Source organism: Toxorhynchites rutilus, chromosome 1 (assembly GCF_029784135.1).
Source record: "Toxorhynchites rutilus septentrionalis strain SRP chromosome 1, ASM2978413v1, whole genome shotgun sequence".
NCBI classification, from domain to species: Eukaryota; Metazoa; Arthropoda; class Insecta; order Diptera; family Culicidae; genus Toxorhynchites; species Toxorhynchites rutilus.
The window spans coordinates 23,145,784-23,165,384 of NC_073744.1; the positions used below are offsets into that span (position 1 = coordinate 23,145,784).

The following is a 19,601-nucleotide window of genomic DNA, read 5'->3' on the forward strand; positions in this document are numbered from 1 at the left end:
AAAATTGAACACTAATTGATGGGATCGTCTAATTCGACGAGCAATTTCCTTGATACCAACATTTCCTTGGTGAAATGCATCGATTTGTCTTTCTTCTCTCTCCGTGAGCACATTTCCCTTCGGAATTTTCCAGATTTATTGATCAAAACAACTAAAACAACGGGAATTGTAACTAGTTCTATACAAACTTGACACCTGAACAATACTAAAACATTCGTTTACGCTCAGTGCTTGCGCACAAACATATGAAAATCATGCAGTGTATGGTAGTCACCAATACCTACACACTGGAATATAAATTGAAGCATTGTTTGTTTAGAATGACACAAATCAGCAAGATTATCACCTGGTCTTATAGAAGTTGGACAGAGTGTATTATTTTATTCAATTAAAAAAAAAATTTTATGGAGTGCCGGAATCGATCGACAAAAAAAAATCTCACTATCCATCATGAAATGACTGAGCAAAAAGCGTTTGGAATTTTTCACGATGCGATCGATCAATTTTCGTTTTTCAATTTGTACCCCCAATATGTTCCCGAAAGATGTAACCCTGCGTCAAAAAGAAGCAAGACAACAGTACACATGTACAAAATGCATGCAACATGAACATACCTGTCTTTCTTTTCTTTTTCAACACTCTGCTGTCATACGTTACCTCCACGACGCTTTCAGGCACTAAAACCCACCTTAATGAGCATCAATCCATTTTATTTCTGGTTTCCCTTTCAGAAAAACATCTTTTTTGCCGATTTGCATCACTTTTATGCACTAATATTCACAAAAACACTCAGAAAAGAATATATTATTCGGAGCCATCGAATTCGCACACTGGCACTGGGCAGTGCAGCCAGACCTCCCAAATTCGTGTTTTCATTGTTCGTAAAAGTTGATTTTTGTTTCAATATTAGGTATTATATTTGTGGCTTAGCAGCCCTGTTATAATTTGGGTCTTAATTAAGGGAAAATTCCTCAAAATACACATAATGGCTCCAATGTTATCGACGGAAAGGCGTGTTTCAATGTTAATGAGACTACCGTTTGGATAAACGTTCTAGTTGGATAAACTTCTTCATCTAAAATCCAATTTCCCGCGAAACATCGATATATTCATTCTCACCTATAACTTCAGCATCCGCGGTGATAAAACCAATACAATCTACCTCCCTCCCCCTCCTCACAACCAAATCGGCTTTTCCACTCTCGGTTTTGTTTCAAGGATTCTTAACATATTAAATTTCATTAGGTGTATGTAGAACATAACGTCTCCGCCGCTCCTCCGGCAGCCAAAGTAGTGCCGTTAACAAGGCATTCAAATTTCAATTCATGCCCGTTTCGCATAAATTAACAAGATTGATTACATGTGCCTAAACACTGAAAACGCGCCAAGACTTTTACGTGGGTGATTACATTGGAGTTCTGTGTATCGACGAGTACTGCTACTGCTACTGGAGGGAGCTTGAATTGGTTGTTTAATTAAATCCGAAGGCAGACTATTTCCGCACAGACGCGAGATGGAGGGAACGAACGGGGCTTACCTCGCTCGGGGATGGGTTCCTTCCGGCTGCTCTCCAGGGGCGCCTGGGACACCTCCGAGTAGATGGTACCCACCTCGGCCAAACATCGCAGGATTAGCTGGCCGGTGGAGTAGTGCGAGGGCAGAAGCTGTATTGGCGGCGAAAGGTCGAAGATGGTAATAATGATTGGAGTGGATCGAGCAAGACGCATGTAAATTCTCTCACCTGGATGTTAAGATCCCGTGACGCCCAATGTAGGTTGTCGTGCGTTGGGTGGAGCACCGTTGGTTCTGTACCCACCTGAAACGATACAATGGAAGAGATAGAGTGGATCATCAAAGCGTGATTGATTGATGGATTAGGCGTTGAAATGTCACTGCTGCTGCTGCCGGTTGTTTTGATGATATCGGAATTTAACGACCGCTACCGATTATAAGAGCCGCGCGATAATGTTTGACGACAGTAAAAGAAAATAATCAATTTTACGAAACGCCCTACTCCCCGAAATTTGTGATGAAAATGTATCCGAATTGTCGAAAATTCCCGTCATCTCTCAGCGATGAAACATAATAGCTCAGAAGATGACGGGAACGGGAGGAAGTAGTAAATCGAGAAGATGTTGCCTGCGAATTGGTGGCGGCAGCAAATATTTATTGATAAGTCAGTTTATCGGTCGTAAAAAGTGGCGGCTCTGGTGTGGTATCGAGTTGATGTAGGATATCCGTTATAGTCATATAAATTGTTTCAACACGCGTAAAACAAACATCAAGATATTCGAGGCTCATGGTTGCCATGGTGGACGGATGCGAGAAAACTAGATGAGTGTCCTTTCTTGGGGGTGGCAGATCCATATCGCTGGCGGGAGTGTAAAAATTTATGACATTACAAGTAATTCTGGCCAACGCGGCCAGAATGAGAGAGTGGAGCCATTCCGAAGTGTAAGCTGTAACGGATATGCGTTCGTTTATACTATTTTTCATCGCCACCACGTGACGCCTGTATGGTCTGGAAAAGTTATACCGTTGTTTTGGGAAAAAAATTGTTGTTGTTTCCGGGGAAATAAGCGGCGGCCTAATGAGGTGTGATTGGTTCGATGATTGAGATTACTTCAGCGAGCCGACATGTTGTTTTGATTGTTGGATAAGGTGTCATTATGCATGATGGTGTATTGCATTGTCATGAAGCAACGATAATTGACTCGAAGCATGCGTCAAGCTGCCTCGATGGAATGACGGCTTAAGGGGGTACTTTAGTGTAGAGGCACGAATTACGCACGTTTTTGCAAACTCCGTAAAAACCAAACGAAGAACATTTTTACTATCCATTATATCATTTTTTGTCTATCTACCTTTTAACAATAAAACAAAAAATGAAAGGAAAAAAAGTATCCATAATTAGAATAGTCACAAGCTGATGAAGTGAGGGGGTTCAAAAAAAGTTGTGCCATGGTTATGGTTTTTTTCACGTTTCCCAATTTTTTAAAAATAGTTGAGTTAGAAAATTATGATTTTTAATTGGTCTATGCGATAGAGAGATGCATAAAGATTGTATTCCTATGAATTCGACATAAATCGGTTTAGTAAAACTTGATATCGTGTACGCCAGTTTAGAAAAACTTGTTTCGAGAAGAACCCATTCGAAATAATTTTTTATGGCCGTACTAGATTAGATACCACATCACTAAAATGGCTCTAACTCGGTAAATAATGGAACTTTCGCAAAGTCATTTCTAGGGTATATTCTTTAACGCCTAAACTTCAGAAAGATGATTTTTTTAAATTTTTGATTTATTGATTTCATATTTCTAGACTAGAATACTGCCTTAAGGAATCCCACTCAACGATGAAGGCAAGTACTTCACGTGATTTCCAATATTGAGTCCTTTGTGTCCTCTGCTGTTGTTTCTGTAGCGATCGCATGTCTGAATATGATTTGAATTCGTTTAAAAAAAATATAGGAGGTTGTATCCAAGACACGAACACATTGTTGACGTAGAATTACGCTGTTATTTTATTCAAGTACAGTAGAACCCCCATTATTGGTTGGTAAACGACTGGACTAAGCGTACCATCGGTACTTCGCGTACCTGCAGGCATAAAATAGACCCCATTCGTGGTCCTTAGCTTCCAGTCCAGTAACTCCTATCCCTACCTCCCTACCTCCCAACCCCGGTGGGATCTTGGTCGTGTGCTGACAGGGAAGGGGGCCTATCCGAGCGTCTGTTCACCATGGAGGTGCGGCTCAAAACAGCGTCTGATCCCCATGTTAGGGGCGGCTTCGTGCCAGCGGGGACTCTAAAAAGAGCTGTGCACGACGGTCCTCCGGCGAGACAGGGGGTTGGTGCAGGCCCTGCAAGCCATCCTTAAAAAAAACGCACATGGAAATTCACAAAGAAATTCGAGACAGGACAATCGGACTAGACCCACGCAAAGAACACGGACTAGAGATTGGAAACTCGGAACATGGAACTGCAAGTCCCTCAATTTTCTTGCGAGTACCCGAATTCTTTCGGAAATATTGAGAGCCCGCAATTTCAACATCGTAGCGCTGCAGGAGGTGTGCTGGAAATGTTCGATGGTGCGATCGTTCCATGGTGGGTATACCATTTATCAGAGCTGCGGCAACACACACGAGCTGGGTACAGCTTTCATCGTGATGGGGGAGATGCAAAAACGGGTGATTGGTTGGTGGCCGATCAATGAAAGAATGTGCAGATTGAGAATGAGAGGCAACTTCTTCAATATCAGCATTATCAACGTCCACAGCCCCCATCTAGCTAGCACCGATGACGATAAAGAAGAATTCTACGCGCAGCTAGAACGTGAATACGATCGCTGCCCAAAACACGACACCAAAATCGTCATCGGTGATTTGAACGCTCAGGTCGGGTAAGAGGAGGAGTTCAGACCGGTAATTGGTAGGTTCAGCGGCCATCAGCGAACCAACGAAAACGGCCTAAGATTTATCGACTTCGCTGCCTCCAAGCACCTTCTTCCAACACAGCCTCCAATACCGTTACACCTGGAGATCACCACAGCAAACAGAAACACAAATTGACCACGTTTTGATCGACGGTCGGTACTTCTCAGATATCATCGACGTCAGAACCTATCGTGGCGCTAACATCGATTCAGACCACTACCTGGTGATGGTCAAACTGCGTTCTAAACTGTCAGTCGTCAATAACATAAGACACCAGCGCTCACCACGGTATCACCTACGACGACTTCTGGAGCCGAACGTTGCTGCAACATACTCGCAGCGTCTTGATGCTGCGTTACCGGGGGTAGACGAACTGGATGCTGTTCCCCTCGATGAATGCTGGAACACCTTAAAAGCAGCAATTAGCAGCACAGCAGAGACCGTCATCGGGTATGAACAACGAGGACAACGGAACGAATGGTTTGACGACGAGTGCCGAGCGCTCCTGAACGAGAAGGATGCAGCACGCGCATCCATGCTGCAACGTGGAACGATACAAACTGAAGCGAAGGCAGCAAACACATCTCTTTCGGGAAAAAAGCGCAGCCTGGAAGAGAAAGAGTGTGAGGAGATGGAGCTGCTTTATCGTTCTCGAGAATCACGGAAGTTCTTCAAGAAACTAAACGCCTCGCACAAAGGCGGCCGAAATGTGCAGAAACAATCAAGGAGGCATCTTGACGAACGAAAGCGAGGTGATCGAAAGGTGGAGGCAGCACTACGATGAATACCTGAACAGCGCGCAAGCAGGAGACCAAGACGGCGTTGAGGAGGACTATACCGGTGCAATGAACAACGACGACGTACCACCCCCGACGATGGGTGAAGTTAAGGAGGCCATTAATCAGCTCAAGAACCACAAAGCAGCTGGTAAGGATGGCCTCGTAGTGGAGCTCTTCAAGGGAGGTCCGAGAAAACTTGTAGAGTGTATGCACCGGTTAATAGTCAGTATCTGGGACACAGAACAGCTACCGGAGGAGTGGAAGGACGGGGTAATCTGCCCCATCTATAAAAAAGGCGACAAGTTGGATTGTGGGAACTATCGTGCCATCACAATACTGAATGGTACCTACAAAATTTTGTCTCAGATCCTCTTCCGCCGTCTGTCGCCAATAGTAAGTAGATTTGTGGGAAGTTATCAGGCCGGATTCATGCTCGGTTGCTCGACGACGGACCAGATTTTTACACTGCGGCTGATCCTCCAAAAGTGCCTCGAGTATCATCACATCTTCGTCGACTTCAAGGCCGCATATGATACAATCGACCGACGACAGCTATGGAGGATCATGGACGAACACGGCTTTCCCCGGAAGCTAACAAGACTGATTCAGGCAACGATGAACGGTGTGCGGTGCAGTGTTCGGATCTCAGGTGAGCTGTCGGAATCATTTGAGACTAACAGGGGACTTCGACAAGGCGATGGACTCTCCTGTCTGCTCTTCAACGTGGCGCTAGAAGGTGTTATGCGAAGAGCGGGCTTCGACAGGCCATCAATTCGTCTAAGACTAAATACATGCTAGCTGGAGGGACTGATCGCAACAGAGTTCTTCTTGGTAGTAGTGTTGTGATCGACGGCGACGAGCTCGAGGTGGTGGAGGAACTTGTCTACCTTGGCTTGTTGATAACAACTGACAACAACAACAGCCATGAAATTCGAAGACGCATTGTCAATGGAAGTCGTGCCTACTATGGGCTCCGCAAATCCTTGAGGTCCAACAAACTCCGACCCCGTACGAAGTGTACCATGTACAAATCCCTAATTCGACCGGTTGTTCTCTATGGGCACGAAGCATGGACGATGCTTGAAGAGGACTCACAAGCGCTCGGAGTTTTCGAACGCCGAGTGCTCAGAACAATATACGGTGGTGTACAGGAAAACGGAGTATGGAGAAGGAGAATGAACCACGAACTGGCGCAACTCTACGGCGAACCCAGCATCCAGAAAGTCGCCAACATGCCCTGCCCATCGCACTCTTGGTGCATGTTGCAAGATTGCCGGACAGCAGCCCTGCAAAGATGGAGTTCGCATCTAATCCGGTAGGAACAGGAAGCAGAGGAGCCCAGCGAAAGAGGTGGTTGGACCAGGTGGAGCAGGACTTGGCAAGAATCGGTGCAGCCGGGAGTTGGAGAACTGCAGCCATGGACCGGGTTTATTGGAGAAGAGTAGTGAATCAGATCTATTCTCAATGGGATGTAGAGTCAGAGTAAATAAAAATAGAACCCCCATTATCCGCAAGCGGATGATCCGCGGTGCGGTTTATCCGCGAAAGCGAGTTCCATAGTAATTCTATAAACCTACCCTAAATTTGACAATGAGTGGTGGGTTTTTGTTCTCTTGTTTTGGTCATGACTTTCATATTATTTGACAACTGGTGTACACGACCTTACAGATGGATAGTTCAATTCCTGTATTGCTAAAACATTGTTTTCATACTGTAATATCTGTTTTTTGTGTTTTGTTTCATTTTTAGTCATTTGTTGTGTTATCCGCGATTTTCGTGATCCGTGGTGAGCTAGCCCGACTATTCCTCGGATAATCGGGGTTCTACTGTAGCTTGTTGATAACTTCAGATATTATTTTAGAAATAATTGTTTTGGAAATAATTGTTTAGTAGAATGGTTTGGTCGCCCTGAAATGTTTTTTTAATTGTAGAATCAGTTGACGATAATTGATTGATGATTCATCCTTGCCCTCGCAGGACAATACACAAGCTGATCGTATGTCGCACTTTGTTTCATGTCAATGCAAATTTACCTCGAACGCTTTTCAGGTGGCTATTTTCGCAATTGATATACACTCGGCTTTAGGCGATTATATACTTGTTACACCAGCACCATTATTCCACATCTCACATCTACATGGATCTTTCTTTGGCCCCGCGTGGAAACATCAACAATGACAATACTTGTAAGTATGAAATATTATGCTATATGTTGTTCAGTATTGTCTCAGTGGAATCACATCTCTAGACATCGCTCGTACAACGAAAACCAACCAGCACCAAACAAGCGTTCAACATAGTATTCATACAGAGCCATACATTAGTGGCTTGACCAACCAACCAACCAACCAACCAGCACCAAACAAGCGTTCAACATAGTATTCATACAGAGCCATACATTAGTGGCTTGAAGCGACTAAGAGTATAAACACTTCTCATCATTTTGCGCTATTCTTAAGAGAAACGCTTCTGTTAATATTGCTGGCCTCGAAAAAAGTTGCATTGCTTTCTCATGTTCGAGATAAGTTTTGCTACTGGAAAGCGAAACCCAATCACATACAAAATTCTAGAACGACATTTACTTTCTTGGTGACTAAATAAACGAAACAAATTCTCTCTGTTAAGCTCAAGAACCTCGAAAAGAGTTGCATTGCTTCATTATGATCAAGATTAGCGCAAATGCCATCCTTGCTGATGGCAATTTTGCTATTGGCACGCAAATCCAAATAACTCACAACATTCCAGCACGACAGTCACTTGATAATAATTCCTCGAATAATTATAATTGTGTTCCAGCGTATCTAAGATGCTATTTGCTTATGAAGCACGTACGTACGCACACAAAGCCATATATCGATGGCTTGAAGCAACTAAATAGTTATGCGCACGCTCATCTCTGCTTTGCGCTCTTCTCAACAGAAGCCCTTTCCATTAATATTTCCGGTCTGGATCAGTTTTGCTTTCATCCTTGGTGAAAATAATTTTGCTATTAGATCGAAAGTTTGCCTCAGCGAGATTCAATATTTATGCTCTAGGTAAACATTCTCTTTCGTTCTTAATCTTCTCCTCTTTCTTTGTTCATGGAGACTTTCAATCATTCCCCTTCGTTGTTTGCCGATATGTTGCTCGTTATAAACGGCACGGATAGGGAACCTCACAAATGTGCAGATAAAATGTATGGGAAAATGGAAATGCTTCTAGTTTTCATCAATTAAACCGTTTGCACACAAGGGGATTGTAATACATAGCATAACAAACAAATCTTAGGTAATTTCCGCTTCGTTTGGTATGTAAATCGCCAAAATCCGTTCGCGGCAAAAATAGTTACTACCTTTAACTTTATTTCATAAAAACGTGACTTGATTTCTGATTTTACACCAGCGTCAAAAGAAGAACACGCCAAAACGAAAGACTCGAAGCGTTCATGGCATACAAAAGATGGTAGTCTACTCTCGTTACTGAACAACCGATTTGAATGTAACGACATGATTGTCAGACTGTATGTATGTATGTTAGATCGCCTAACGTACAAATCTACACCTAGGAGGCGCTGCGGTGAAAGTTATGATGGTTTCAAATTTTGCAATGTGAGTTTATGTAAGGTTTGTAGTTCTGTCCATAAATGACAATGTTATAGTCATAAAAGATTATTTGATTAGGATGAGTTTGGAAGAAATTTAATTCTTCGCAATTTTATATGTAATATGTTATTTTCATACCTCTTTCAGGAGTGAAAACTGTATAAATGTTGACAATGGTTGAATCAAAAAAGGAAATTCGAGAGCACAATCAAAAACAAAAAAAATACATGGTTCCTGCATGTGAGAACTACCTTGGAAAGTCCGGAAGTAAAATATAAGTGATTTGTTTTTGAGTTTTAGGTTACATTATCATCATTTTCTTAGTTCAAAAACAAAATCCAGATGTCTCACCGATCGTTAACGTTTTGCGTTAGATCGCTAATTCGAACACTTCAGATATTGCAGAATTGCTGACTATTTTCTATTCAAACAATAAACATCTTTGGGAACTGGAACCGACACTGATATTGCTCATATTGCAAACGCTATTGATGCAGGCTGAATGGAAAGCGCAGCAAGAAAAAAATATAGGAGGTTGTGTCCAAGACACGACCGCATTGTTGACGTAGAACTACGCTGTAGTTAAACTCAAGTAAACTCAAGAATCCAAATCACATACAAAATTCCAGAACGACATTTACTTTCTTGGTGACGAGATAAACGAAATAAACTCTTGTTAATCTCAACAACCTAGAAAAGAGTAGCACTGCTTCATTATGATCAAGATTAGCGCAAATGCAATCCTAGATGAAGGGAGTTTTGCAACTGGCACGCGAACCCAAATAAATAAATAACTTATTATAACTTATTGAAGAACTTGGTATTCCCAAATAATTTTTTGGTGCACAACTTTAATACCTGCTTCACCATAGCGTCAGTTCAATGCATTGATGCAATGTCAAAGGCACCAACGAAGCCTTTATGATGACGGAAAACAAACAATGTCAACTGCTAGGAAAAAGGCTGAATATTCGCCTCAGCAGAGATTCATTACTACTACCCTAGCTCAAATATTTCCTTCCCGCTATCTCCCCTCCTTGTCACCACGTTCGGATCGACATGTTCACCCGCAACAGCACAATACGTTAAAACGCACGTACGTACATACACAAATATTCATATATCGGTGGCTTGAAACAATTGAATATGCACACACTTATCTCCGCTTTGCGCTCAACAGAAGCCCTTTTTGTTAATATTGTCGGTCTAGATCAGCTTAGCTGTCATCCTTTGTGGAGAGAGTTTTGCTACCGTTATGCGAAACCAAATCACATACAAAATTCCAGAACATTTATGTTCTTGGTGAGCTGACGATAGCCTAGCTTGATGATTCCCCACACAATTGTGTAGCTCAGAACCTTAATGCAATGGCGTCAGTTTGATGCAATTATTGCAATGCTAGAGACATCAGCGAGTCAGTAATTTGGTCGCGTCCACAGCTCAATCCGAAACTAAGACATATGAGACTTTCAACTTTTTTAGTTCATTCGTCTCTATCATTCAAAAAGCCTCTTGGAAAACTTTACTTTTTCCTCATATTACTCCTCCACTCCTCACCGTCCAGCTTGCCCAGCAACGATGTTGTTCAGTCGGTGTCCTCACGAAGAATGAAAGTTTGCCTCAGCGAGATCCACTGTTTATACTCTAGGCAAATATTCCCCTTCGTTCTTCTTCTTTTCCTTTGTTCACGGAGACTTTAGGTCTTGCGATTTCCCCTTCGTTGCTCGTCCATAAGTTGCTCGTTGTTGACAGCTCTGTTCGGGAAAGCACACAAATGGACAGAACAAATATACGGGAAAATGGAAACGCTTATAGTTTTCATGAATTTTAACCATTTACACACCATGGAATTGTAATGTATAGCATATCAAACAAATCTTAGGGAAATTCCCATTCGTTTGGTATGTAAATCGCCAAAATCCGTTCGCGGCATAGTTATTAACGATAACTTTATTTCATAAAAGTGTGACTTGTTTTCTGATTTGGCACCCTTGATGAAATACGTAGTTCTACGTCAAAAATCGGGGCTTAACGTGTTAAAATCAAAATAAAAAAGTAGAAGGGTCTGAGCCTAGGGGCACGGACGGAAGTTTGACGTAGGACTGTGATTGTTCAGAACAGTGACACCAATTTAATGTAATTCTTTTCATTATTCAGAAATTTGTTAGTTTAACTCTTTTGAAACTCCAAATAGTAGCCATGGAAAGGGCCGTTTGTTTCAATACTTGCGTTTGCATTCAATTGCCTTCCACATCCATATAAAAACACTATTTTCAGTAAGTTTTCTCTCAATGAAAAATAGACATTTTTTTGAGTTTCCGCTGTATATGAGTATAATGTGACATTGTGCAGTGGATATTTGTAGATTCATGTCGAAGAAGATAAATAAAAGCGACAATTTTGTATCTTTTTCACTTTCACACCTTCATAGATAATTTTCATTATATTTGCGATAAATTGACAGTTGACAATTTTCACTGCTTGCAGTGTCGGTGTATCTGAAAAATATGTGCAATTAAGCAACATTTCATTGAAAATGTTACTATTCCGGAGGACTAATAATACGACCGTTCTCTGAACCTTTATACCCCTTAAATGACGAAAATAAGTCACAATACAATTGTCAACTAATGAAAAACTATCAACAAGATTAAATAAGCAATTTTGCTTATAACATAATTAAACCGTGAGTTATTTAGACATTATATTGTTTCTTCCCCATATATTCCAAATGCAAATAATGACGAGACCATATTATGTTTACCAACAATGACTGTGGGATATTCTCTGAAACACTCGTTCCAGTTGAAATGTATATTTTCCCATCATAACGTGATTCTTCAATTCGCGTAAACCCACAGCGGAAAAAGTCAACACGCTTGTAGGTAATAAGAGGAGAATTAAATTATTGTTTAGCTGCTGTCACCTCGTCGAAACTTGTAATTTTGCGTGCTTCAATGATGGGGCTAATATTCCAGACGAGTACGACGATTTAACACCAGTCACCTTTCTAGATTCCCCCGATTCCATGTACTCTCTGCGCCATGAAACTAATGCTTTTACGCGTTGCGAGGGCAGACACGTGGATGACCTTTTCGTTATTCAATGGGCATGCTAGTTCCGCAAATTTCCTATTACGAATCTTCTCAAACTTCGCACAGCTTTCATGTTCATTGGAAATATGATATCGTTGACGATGGGAGTTTGTTTGTTTCGCTTCATTTTTTTTAAAGATAGAAATTCATTATACCTTTGATGAAATTTAAAAAAAATGAGTACACCGCTTTTTTCGAGTCGTGTACTGATACTATTATGTTTGTTTGAATTAATGAATGCATGGATTGAATGCAAGCTTCAGATACCTTCTCGGAACTTTCGTCCACCAATTTCAATTCTATCCAATTTCCTACCGGATATGCAATTTTCATCTGGTTACCAACGATTTGTTGTGAGCGCTCGGCAAAAACCCATTATTTGAAATCGGAAACCGAACCACACAAATTTATTTGATTCGCATCAATCGAAACACCGGTCGGTCAGCCTAGTTAAACCCCGCAATCGAAACTACACACTCACCAAAAAAAAAAAATCCCTCAATCGATTTGCATCGCCTGAACAAACCACCAATTTTTCATGGCTAGTTCTCACCTCCCCGATCCTCTGCCCCAAATCACCTTCATCATGACGCTTCTGAAGTGGTTTCATGGCAGAGAACCGTAAACTTTTCCACCAATCTGGTTCCGAATGGTGCCCGAGAGGAGGCGGAGACTCCAGTGAATGAATGGGAACATCAATCCTAAACGCCAGGAGCAGCTTCTGGCTCGGATGTAGTGAAAATGTGCGGTTTTCTAGTTAATTTGAGGTTGAATATTACACGCCACAGTTCTGCTATCATCCTGGCGTGTACCGAAAGCCGAGAGCTTGGATCCGGTGTAGAAGTGCCTCTCACTCAATTGAAGGTACTTGAATTTATGTGCGCAAAGTTCGCTTCAGTTTTTCAGGCATCTCCGGATCGGTTCGGGATCGGGATGCTGCTGAATGCTCGAATGTGAAACTTTTTGGAAAAGATGATGGTGGCTGGGTGGTGGGAGGACGCAACAGCTGTTCGTGCAAAAACAAGATGCACCCTGGGGGGTCGCGCGAAGCTGTAACTCGCTGTGTGGTTATGGGACCATCGGGTTCGAAAGAGCTGGTCCGGTTGGCTCACGTGTGGGAGCTGACGGCACCCTTCGGATTGAAAATTTCTATTTCCAGCACATTCAATCTGTCGGAAGCGTTTTCCATCCACGATTCTACACGTCACCCGTTGGTTGCTTGACTACGTTGTTGGCAGCGAGGCAGTGAGGTGGCGAAATTTGTTTTCAGTTCGTAACTTTCCGCCTTTTGGTTAACAAGCGAGAGGTTGACTTGCAGTTGAAATTCTCGGAATGAAAACGCGCACCCTGGAAGGGTTGTAATTAGCCATTGGCGATTAAAAGCTCCGTTCAGCATTGTTGGGAAGCCTTTGAAAAGTTTGCTCGTATTTCTCTCAATTAACTACATATACTTCAACCCTGTGATGTGGTTCGTTTCTCCACATTCCATAACGACACGGATCGGAACAACCTCGGCAAAAACAACCTCGTTCAATACATTCAGCCATTGTAAAGCTTCTGCTTTTGGCAGCGTTTTTTTTCTCTCTCTCAGTCTCCATCCATACAAGTGTTGCTCCGCACCTGTTTATCGATGTATATTGGAAATATTTCCCCCATATTTCGGCCAGAGGGTAGCACATGCTTTTAATGTGCCTTCCCGCAAGGCCGCAGATATGAGGGATACCAAACATGGATTCGCTTCTAGTGGTCGCGCACATGAAGCCCCACAACCGAACCGACGGCGGTATTGAAATCACATACCTTTATGATTTATTAGAAAAATTTCTCCCTCGCTTGCCGCTTCCGAATCACTGGAGATGAAAACTTTTTCAATTCCACTACGGTGTAATTTATTTTATTGGTTCGTTTTGGGTTCTATGAAAGCGCAAAGAGGTCGTGGGGTGTTGAGCATCTATAAAGGTAGCTCAGATTTGCGTTTAACCCCAAGTAGAAACCCCATTCTGGCGATGATTGATGAAGTATAAATGGGGCTGCCCCACGGAAGCCGGAGCAAGAGGTGATTTGGAATTCTAATAACAGGAAATCTGGGAACTCATACTCTTTTTAAGTTTCACATATGGAATGCTTGCAACTTGTCTTAAAAACAGCAATGACAGAAAAAAGGCCCCACTTTATTTTTGCCTCAGGAAGGATAAATTGAAGTAAAAGAGAAGCCTTTTTGTAATTGATGCGTCTTTCTTTGGCGTCCAGGACCTGCTGCAGGCGCTTCGTCATGATTTGTACCTAGTTATTTAGGTGCGGTGGATCTAGTTTTTCCCCGACGCACTCCAAGACTTCATAGTTATTTTCATTGGTAACACTTCGTTGTTAATCCTGGCATCGGGAATCACCCACAAATTCTCGATGAGGTTTAGGTCCAGGTTTTGTGGAATTCCAGTGGTTTCATCCGATAAGATCGAGAAAAAGACCTGATCATCTTGGCAGTATGCTTCGGGTTGTTGTCCTACTAAAACTCGAATCTCTCTTCGAGATCCGTCTGGGCAGATTTTCACGAGGCTCTCCACTCTATCCCACGAAGAACACCTCCAGTTCATCACATTTCCTCCTTCATGTTTCATCGTGCCTTGGATTTACTGTTCCTGGAGCTCTTTACCTGATCTGCGCCATACATGGCTCCCGCCACTTTCGGTTAAGCAGAATTCCGTTGTTAGTTTGGCTTTGTTTGTCTTGCTGATAAATGGGAGCTTCCGGTCAACTTTGTTATTCAACCCCTGTGCTACGAGACGGCGACGAATGGTTCGACTGGAAACTGAGAGCTGAAGAAATTCCTGGATCTCGTGGACAGTTGCCTTTGGGTTCCTCTTGACTTCGCGCATGATCTGGGCTCTCGCATACGTTTTGCGCTCCCTGCCCCTGTCAGGATGATCCACCACAGATCCGAATGTTTGGAGTTTCAGAACATTTTTTTTCCAACTGCTGCCGTGCTGATACTCCCTAGCGACAATCCGATGCGGATACACAAGGTAATTGCTCTCGAAATCGCTGCGATCTCTATCCTTTGAACTGAATCAAATGTGATCACATGTACAAGTGCACTAGTTGTTCGTTCCAAAACATGTCAACATGCAAAACATATTTATAAGAATGGTCTTCCAATGAAAACTAATCGAAAACATATCGATTTTTGAAGTGGGCATTAGTTTGCCAGCCATTTTCGATATGTTCTAGACAGTCGTAGAGAACACGACTTCCCTTGTTCGCAGTCCGAATGAGAAAGAGGGCGTGAACTGGTGCTGCGTGATTTGGTTGGATGATGCAGGGCTGGCGCAAACCTCACAGCGGACGAAATATGTATGACAGGGCTGCGTCGCATAGACACGGTATGTATAAAAGGGTAGGCTGCGCATTTCTGGTGGAGTACGTTAGATGTAAAAGGGAGATTACATTCACCATCACCACAGTAATCAACAAATTTCGCTATTCAGAACGGACATCGAAATTCCAAACCAAGACGTTTTTGTGGTTGCGGCGATGGTGATAGCAGTATTATTATAGAAGGCCTCGACGTTTTAGAAATATCTCTTCAGTAGAAAGTTCTGGTGGCCCTGGAAAGGACCGATGGTTTGCGTGATTTTGTTGAAGCAGCTTGAAGTAGCTGATATTGTTCTCGCGAGTTCTCGCAATATACAAGCAGATCATAAGTCAATATTCATGATCTTTTTTACACGATGCACGTCATGAACTTAGCATGAATCTCTTGTTTTAGACAATTTCAGTTCAATCAAAGCTTCAATCATACACAAACGTGGTTTGCGTGATTTTGTAGAAACAGTGGAAGGTGTTAGGTTGATGTTTAATGTTTGCCTTCATGAGAATAATATACATTTCGGAATTTCTTGTCTTATGGGAATGTACACATTGCACTGGGTATTCATCGCGAACGCTATCGCAGCGGTCTTTTCGGAGTTGACAGGCGATTGTATTTAGTGCATCCAGTAAAATTGCTACGACGAGACAACTCAATGCAAACATTCATGGTTTGGTGACCCTAACCCAACAAAAATTATTCTAAATATCTGATCCACTTCAACCTACCTAAACCCAACCAAAACAACAACAGTTCAAAAATACAGAAGCACTTTTCACCAGACGGCATGAATTCGAGGCGGTGTCTCCACCGAAAAAAAATGAATCTCTGTTTGCGATATTTTCCATTCTTCAATTCTTTCTTTGTATCGAGCAAATCCTCTGTGTGTGTGTGATACCAGCATGAGGGAAGAATGTTGTCTGCTCCCCAGCTGGATTGACACGTTAAAATATCACACAAATATACCTCTCCACGTTGTCGGTAGAACCAACCAACAGTTGCGTTTCGAGCGGCCAATGAACGCATGGATGATTTGCAGTGGTATATAATTATAGACAGCAAGGTGAAAAAATTAAAAAATCGTACGTTGTCAATGCGTAGGAAAAAGAGAAGAACGAGAACGAGAACGAGAACGAGAACGAGAACGAGAACGAGAACGAGAACGAGAACGAGAACGAGAACGAGAACGAGAACGAGAACGAGAAAGAGAACGAGAACGAGAACGAGAACGAGAACGAGAACGAGAACGAGAACGAGAACGAGAACGAGAACGAGAACGAGAACGAGAACGAGAACGAGAACGAGAACGAGAACGAGAACGAGAACGAGAACGAGAACGAGAACGAGAACGAGAACGAGAACGAGAACGAGAACGAGAACGAGAACGAGAACGAGAACGAGAACGAGAACGAGAACGAGAACGAGAACGAGAACGAGAACGAGAACGAGAACGAGAACGAGAACGAGAACGAGAACGAGAACGAGAACGAGAACGAGAACGAGAACGAGAACGAGAACGAGAACGAGAACGAGAACGAGAACGAGAACGAGAACGAGAACGAGAACGAGAACGAGAACGAGAACGAGAACGAGAACGAGAACGAGAACGAGAACGAGAACGAGAACGAGAACGAGAACGAGAACGAGAACGAGAACGAGAACGAGAACGAGAACGAGAACGAGAACGAGAACGAGAACGAGAACGAGAACGAGAACGAGAACGAGAACGAGAACGAGAACGAGAACGAGAACGAGAACGAGAACGAGAACGAGAACGAGAACGAGAACGAGAACGAGAACGAGAACGAGAACGAGAACGAGAACGAGAACGAGAACGAGAACGAGAACGAGAACGAGAACGAGAACGAGAACGAGAACGAGAACGAGAACGAGAACGAGAACGAGAACGAGAACGAGAACGAGAACGAGAACGAGAACGAGAACGAGAACGAGAACGAGAACGAGAACGAGAACGAGAACGAGAACGAGAACGAGAACGAGAACGAGAACGAGAACGAGAACGAGAACGAGAACGAGAACGAGAACGAGAACGAGAACGAGAACGAGAACGAGAACGAGAACGAGAACGAGAACGAGAACGAGAACGAGAACGAGAACGAGAACGAGAACGAGAACGAGAACGAGAACGAGAACGAGAACGAGAACGAGAACGAGAACGAGAACGAGAACGAGAACGAGAACGAGAACGAGAACGAGAACGAGAACGAGAACGAGAACGAGAACGAGAACGAGAACGAGAACGAGAACGAGAACGAGAACGAGAACGAGAACGAGAACGAGAACGAGAACGAGAACGAGAACGATATATAACCAATTTTATATAATGAAAATCAGGTGTGCAGAAAAAGTTCTGAATTACTCGAAGAAGGCTTGTACCGGAAAGGCGGGAAAACTTTTATGAATGTTGAACTATGATCCTGAAGTCTGCTGGGAATATGTTGATCTCAATTCCGGGAACGCATTGCTCAAGCTTGTAACCATGCGCTTTCCGAACTATGCTTCCAATTTCCGTTAAACTGCATTCCCGGTGTAAACGAAGACGCACATAAAAAGTAAGAATAAACTATTGTGTCGGTAGCAAGTAGCCCAATTTCCTGTGTCGCCGTTTTCAATCAATGTCACCCACGGTGCAGTATATCACCCAGAAAAGGAACTGACTTTATTAACACGCACTTCCAGACACATACAAAAACAAGCACCTCTTACAATGACTACCATTATATCCTCTACGCCTTGGGAGCGGAGGAGGGAAAGAAGGCGAATTTTCCATGCGAACAAAAAAAAAGGAGGAAAACGAAGGACTTCTTTTGTGTGCTACTTCCTTACTCGTCTCCACAAAGAAACACACGCAGCACTGCATACAATCACTCGCCGGTTTGGGGCGGCTCAATTTCCTTGGCAGCCCGTAAATTTCCTGGTTCCGGTGGCAGCTGCTGCTGTCGGTGCTACAGTGACGGAAATAAAATGAAGACGATAATCACATTTTAAATGTCGCACGAGGTGCTGCCACTGCCACTGTGTGCGCCTTGGTTTGTGTGACTTCTTCGTTTGTGTTCCCGAGTGAATTCCGCTGCCAACCAACCAGTCTGTCTAGCACCAGTCAGTGCCAAGTAGCGGCAGTTTGTCAACTTGGCTGGCTGAGTGGATCTGAATTTATGGTGTTTTGGCCCTGTCCCATTAGACACTTTGCGTGAATAGGTAAGGTTTCATCCGGTGATTCATTATCATTGGAAGTGGGCCATTCGCATCACGCTACGATATACCTAACAAATTATGTAAGAAAAACCATTTGCATTGAAATGCCCGAGATTTTAGATAGAATTATGAAAATATTCGTCATACTGTTTCCATTTCTAAATTTTGTAATGATAGATTTTTTATGCCAGTGTGCGAAATAACTATGAATAACAAATTTGGCACGTTGAGGCAATGGTATCACTCGCTATATGTCCGCCAAAAAGATTGAGTACAGATCAAATGTACACATTCATAAATTTACGGGCAAAACATATTATACGAGTATCAGCGGCGCCGTTCGCTGGGCGCATCAAAAAACGAAAACAAACTCCACAAATGGAGCATTTCAGGAAAATGAAATTCCGTTTTCCTCTGTACGTCTGTTATACGACTTTCCACTCACTTGATAAAACGAACCTTGATTAAATTGCATCACATAGTCCTGACTGCTTCGCCGCCAGGTTCCGGCCGTTCTTCCTGGGAGAGAAAGTAGAAAGGAAACGGGTCTGCCCAATCCTTTTTGTCCCACCATAGGACTCCGAGTGTGGGTGAGGCATTCTTTCGCACTAAAATTTATCCACTTTTTATTTGCTCCACCCGAGTGTGGTGAATGGGATACTGAGGATAAGGGGTGGGCGTTGGGGGTTGTTGTTCTGGCCCGGGAAAGTCGCGGCATAATAACTTAGCTCGTACTCGCGGTACTCACGTCTGACATTTCTATTCACATATTCTTTTTGCGGTACAAAATAAGAAGGCAAGCTGGTGCGCTGGGGTACTTCACCGAAAGCCATTCACCATTCCGGAATGGTGGTTTCGCCTCCTGGCAGAAGAAAAACTGAAACAAATTTATACAATATTTTCTTCAAACTGTTTCAGCTTTTCGCAAACCACCTCTCGCACTCGCGCGCTACCATTTCTCATCCATTTCAGTCCGTCATCTGTCAGCAAATATAGTTTCGGTTGGTTTTTGTTTGCACACCAAACAGACAAATCCATTCGGTTCTGGTTTTGCTCTTTTGAAAAAGAGACTTCCTCCAGTCGACTCGACTCGGCGTGGCACTCCTGGAGTATGTCGCTTCCTCA

General features: G+C 43.0%; 1 protein-coding gene across 2 annotated transcripts in view; it reads right to left on the bottom strand.

Moving 5' to 3' along the window:
- Positions 1-19,601, bottom strand: part of LOC129769870 (uncharacterized) — a 348,536-nt gene that overhangs the window by 53,254 nt on the left and 275,681 nt on the right. For both annotated transcript variants that reach the window (XM_055772387.1, XM_055772379.1), the window contains 2 exons: positions 1,742-1,816; positions 1,538-1,664 (listed from right to left, as the gene is read on the bottom strand). In XM_055772387.1, the coding sequence (XP_055628362.1) occupies positions 1,538-1,664; positions 1,742-1,816 (202 nt within the window). The remainder of the gene's footprint in view (positions 1-1,537; positions 1,665-1,741; positions 1,817-19,601) is intronic.